Below are 5,017 nucleotides of genomic sequence, written 5' to 3' on the forward strand. Positions count from 1 at the left end.
ACATTCATTCTTTGGTCTTCTTGCCATTAGTATAAACTGAAGCTTTTGAAACTATTTGGTGATCCCATTTTGGGACCCAATATCACAAAACCTTCAGGAGAATAGTGGACCCAGGTGGAAGAATTTGAAGACTGGAAGACTTGCAGTTAAGGTAGCGTTATCACCAGCAGATCTTAGGGAAATAGGAATGCAGCCAGAATCACTTGATATTTATGAGAAATCAAGATTTACTAAATCATTTCTCTTCCAGAAAAATAGCTTTAAAACTTGTACATTTTCAAATGTTCTTTTTTAAAAAAACATAAAATTAAGATATTTGTGAAAATAAACCAGTTTCAAGTATACTTGTTTCTCTTCCTTTTTCCTCCTTCAAAGGATTTCTTCTCATCGAGCACAAATGTGCTAATCTTTACAGCAAGACAAACTCTTCTGTGCTAAATCTTTTTAATCCTTTCTTTTCATCCTCTGAGAAAAGGTCTTCTTCATTGATTGTAGTAGATGTAAAGTCATAGTCTCTGGAATGACCATTTACAAAACTAAATAATGGATATTTCTCCTTAGAAGAAATTTTCAGCATCTTAGTGATTTCTTCAGAAGCTCGTTTGAAGTCTTGAACATTTTGACAGTAAAATCCTATTGTACAGCTAAGATCCATTTTTCGAAATGACATCTTTTTAGGAGAAGGGCAGTGGAATGTCTCAAGAGGGAAATCCTTTATGCTGACATCTACAAAAGATTGGCAGTAATGAGGATTCATGTAAATCAAAGTGTCATCTTGAAATCCAGCAAAGCAATGTGACTGTTTAGGTTTGCCACCAATAATACCCACACAGTATTCAAGGCTTAAAATACCCTTTACAAAATCTAAATAGTCGGCATTGTTTCTTTCTCCACCAAGTCTAACAGGAACTAGAATAATAACAGCTTTGTCATCTGTATTATCAGAGGCCATGGAAGCGCACTGTTTATCAGTTACATCAGAACTGTAAACTGTACAATGTTGCACAACACAAATAGTTATTCCTTGTAAATCTGGGTGTCTTGCTTCTTCAACTGCATTTCTTAAAATGTGAGCAACCACAGCTGGTCCATACCAATCTCCAGCTTTTTCCCCAGACTTCTTTCCATATTCTATTAGTTGGTGTAAACCAAAGAGAGCCAAGGGGGAATCACCAAACCAAGGGATGATTTTCCTGTGATAAATTTCATTTTGCATTTCATGATCATCAGAATATCTCCCAATTGTCTCCTTCAGAGAAATTGTTGGGGTTTTGAGTTCTCTTTCCCCTGAAAGCGATGCTTCGAAAGATGCAGTAAATTTTTTTACAGTGTTGGAAGTCCATGATTCAGAGTCTGAATTTTCAGTGTTCAGAGCATCAGGCCAGCCAGGTCTAAGCTCTACCAAGCTAGTGTAGAATGAGTCCTTGAGCCAATAGCATCTGGCCAGTTCTTAATGTACAGCTCCAAGCACAGTCTGTTGTCAAAGCTGAGCCTTCTATTTGAGGAAATTCTTCCTTGTGGGTAAGCCATATTCTTGAAATGAAACCTTTACGAAATTCTTCTACGTTTCCCTCAATTCCATGATCTTCTATTGTACGTCCTGATCTTGCAGGTAACAGTTCATTTTCATTTTATTGAAATATTTGCTTTATTGCAGTGGTCTGGAACCAAACCCACAATATCTCTGAGGTATGCCTGTAGTCTAAACAACTTCATATTTAAAATGGTAACACTTTCCAAGCAATAAAACAGGGGAATTTCTACTAAAATATGTCTTTGTTTTCAACACCCAACTATATTTCACGTTGTTCCAAGCAGATATAAATTTAGTTTCTAGCTTGTCAACTTCGTCTGTTCCTGTGGCCTCCCTATTCAGATTCTGAAGAAAAAGCCATCACTTGATTGCATTCTTCTGTAAGTTTAGTCTTTTGTTCGGGAAATGTTCCAGCTCCAGCAGCAGCTGCTACAAAAGGAGCCAGCACACATGCAGACGCTCCAACCTCAGCACCGCAGCTACAGGCACCTCGAGCTCCCCAGCCACCATAGTCGGGACTTTGTTTGATATCAAACACTTGCTTAACTACCTTCTCTTCCATGTCTCTCTTCCTCACTCCCTTACTGTTTCTTCCTAGTGGCACTTCCTAATTAGTCGCTTTCACATGAATCTTCATCTCAGAGTCTGCTTCTGGGGAGTCCATCCTAAGACAGTGTGGTAGTCATTAATGTTGCTTATTAATTTTTCTGCCTTCTGCATCTGGGCATGTGGTAGGGCTGTACTTCCTGACCTTCTGTGGTTGGGTGTTGGGGCCAAGTTATCAGCTCTAGCAGAGGTGATGTGTGTTGCTTCTGGGCTGAGCACGAAATCGCCAAGATGAAACTCTTCAGAGCTCTTTTCCCTTCATTGTTGTGACCAAGAATGCCGAGATAGTGGCTTGTCTCTCAGCCTGGGACCTAGAGGCAGTGTGACAAAGTGGAGCAGAGCCCCAGCTCCGACTCAGTAGTCAGCGGGAGAAATAAACTTGCATTGTATTAAGCCACTGAGAGTTGGGGGTTATTTGCTATACAGCAATACAACCTAGCACATCTTGACATATATAGAGAGTGAGAAAAAGAGAAGAACCACGGATGACTAAGATTTCTGACTCGGGCTATTAGATGGATGGGGTTAACATTCTTTGAGCTTGAGAAAAGCAAGGAGGAAGAGCTGGATATTTTGTTTTGGTTTTTTAGGTGGGGAATTAAGTGCAGTTTTAGACATTTTTGAGTTTGAGATTCTTGTGGCAATTTAACTGAGATATTGAGAAGATTGGTTCTGAATCTCTGGAAAGTGATCTGAGCTGGAGACACATATTTGGGACATAAGTAATAATTTAGGAAAATAGAAATATAAAATCAGGACCAAGGGAAAAATAGAATTGCGTAGGTGCTAATGATAAACATTAACGCAGATGCTATGACTGACATTAAAATTTTTTTTTAATTGAAGTATAGTTGATTTACAATATTGTGTTAGTTTCTGGTATACAGTAAACTGATTCAGAATATATATGTATTCCTTTTCATATTCTTTTTCATTATGGTTTATCATAGGATATTGAATATAGTTCCCTATGCTATATAGTAGGAACTTATTGTTTATCTTTTTTAAATTTTTTAATTTAATTTAATTTTTTTATACAGCAGGTTCTTAATTGTCATCCATTTTACACGTCAGTGTGTACATGTCAATCCCAATCACCCAATTTATCACACACACCCCCGCACCACCACCCCGTGGATTTCCCCCTTGGTGTCCATATGTTTGTTCTCTACATCTGTATCTCAATTTCTGCCCTGCAAACTGGTTCATCTGTACCATTTCTCTAGGTTCCACATATATGCGTTAATATACGAGATTTGTTTTTCTCTTTCTGACTTACTTCACTCTATATGACAGTCTCTAGATCCATCCACATCTAAACAAATGACCCAATTTCGTTCCTTTTTATGGCTGAGTAGTATTCCATTGTATATATGTACCACATCTTCTTTATCCATTCGTCTGTCGATGGGCATTTAGCTTGCTTCCATGACCTGGCTATTGTAAATAGTGCTGCAATGAATATTGGGGTGCATGTGTCTTTTTGAATTATGGTTTTCTCTGGGTATATGCCCAGTAGTGGGATTGCTAGATCATATGGTAATTCTATTTTTAGTTTTGTAAGGAACCTCCATACTATTCTCCATAGTGGCTGTGTCAATTTACATTCCCACCAACAGTGCAAGAGGGTTCCCTTTTCTCCACACCCTCTCCAGCATTTGTTGTTTGTAGATTTTCTGATGATACCTATTCTAACTGGTGTGAGGTGATACCTCATTGTAGCTTTGATTTGCATTTCTCTAATAATTAGTGATGTTGAGCAGCTTTTCATGTGCTTCTTGGCCATCTGTATGTCTTCTTTGGAGAAATGTCTATTTAGGTCTTCTGCCCATTTTTGGATTGGGTTGTTTGTTTTTTTAATGTTGAGCTGCATGTGCTGTTTATATACTTTGGAGATTAATCCTTTGTCCGTTGATTCGTTTGCAAATATTTTCTACCGTGCTGAGGGTTGTCTTTTTGTCTTGTTTATGGTTTCCTTTGCTGTGCAAAAGCTTTGAAGTTTCTTTAGGTCCCATTTGTTTATTTTTGTTTTTATTTGCATTACTCTAGGAGATGGATCAAAAAAGATCTTTCTGTGATTTATGTCAAAGAGTGTTCTTCCTAAGAGTTTTATAGTGTCTGGTCTTACATTTAGGTCTCTAATCCATTTTGAGTTTATTTTTGTGTATGGTGTTAGGGAGTGTTCTAATTTCATTGTTTAACATGTAGCTGTCCAGTTTTCCCAGCACCACTTATTGAAGAGACTGTCTTTTCTCCATTGTATATCCTTGCCTCCTTTGTCATAGATTAGTTGACCATAGGTGCGTGGGTTTATCTCTGGGCTTTCTATCTTGTTCCATTGATCTATGTTTCAGTTTTTGTGCCTGTACCATATTGTCTTGATTACTGTAGCTTTATAGTATAGTCTGAAGTCAGGGCGTCTGATTCCTCCAGCTCCGTTTTTTTCCCTCAAGACTGCGCTGCCTATTTGGGGTCTTTTGTGTCTCCAGACAAATTTTAAGACTTTTTGTTCTAGTTCCGTAAAAAATGCCATTGGTAATTTGATAGGGATTGCATTGAATCTGTAGATTGCTTTGGGTAGTATAGTCATTTTCACAATATTGATTCTTCCAGTCCAAGAACATGGTGTATCTCTCCATATGTTGGTATCATCTTTAATTTCTTTCATCAGTGTCTTATAGTTTTCTGCATACAGGTCTTTTGTCTCCTTAGGTAGGTTTATTCCTAGATATTTAATTCTTTTTGTTACAATGGTAAATGGGAGTGTTTCCTTAATTTCTGTTTCAGATTTTTCATCATTAGTGTATAGGAATGCAAGAGATTTCTGTGCATTAATTTTGTATCCTGCTACTTTACCAAATTCATTGATTAGCTCTA

At 37.6% G+C, this 5,017-nt stretch overlaps 1 protein-coding gene across 1 annotated transcript; it reads right to left on the reverse strand.

The window, feature by feature from the left end:
• Positions 1–409: 409 nt before the first annotated feature.
• On the reverse strand, positions 410–2,096 carry LOC309959918 (cysteine protease ATG4C-like; the record flags this gene model as incomplete). The annotated part of the gene is given in 4 exon segments (XM_082836473.1): positions 410–1,408; positions 1,410–1,628; positions 1,712–1,879; positions 2,001–2,096. Coding segments are annotated over 4 exon segments (1,482 nt in total).
• Between the last annotated feature and the right edge of the window lie 2,921 nt (positions 2,097–5,017).

The sequence above is a fragment of the Leucopleurus acutus genome (genome assembly GCF_964270905.1).
Source record: "Leucopleurus acutus genome assembly, chromosome: 3".
Lineage (NCBI taxonomy): Eukaryota > Metazoa > Chordata > Mammalia > Artiodactyla > Delphinidae > Leucopleurus > Leucopleurus acutus.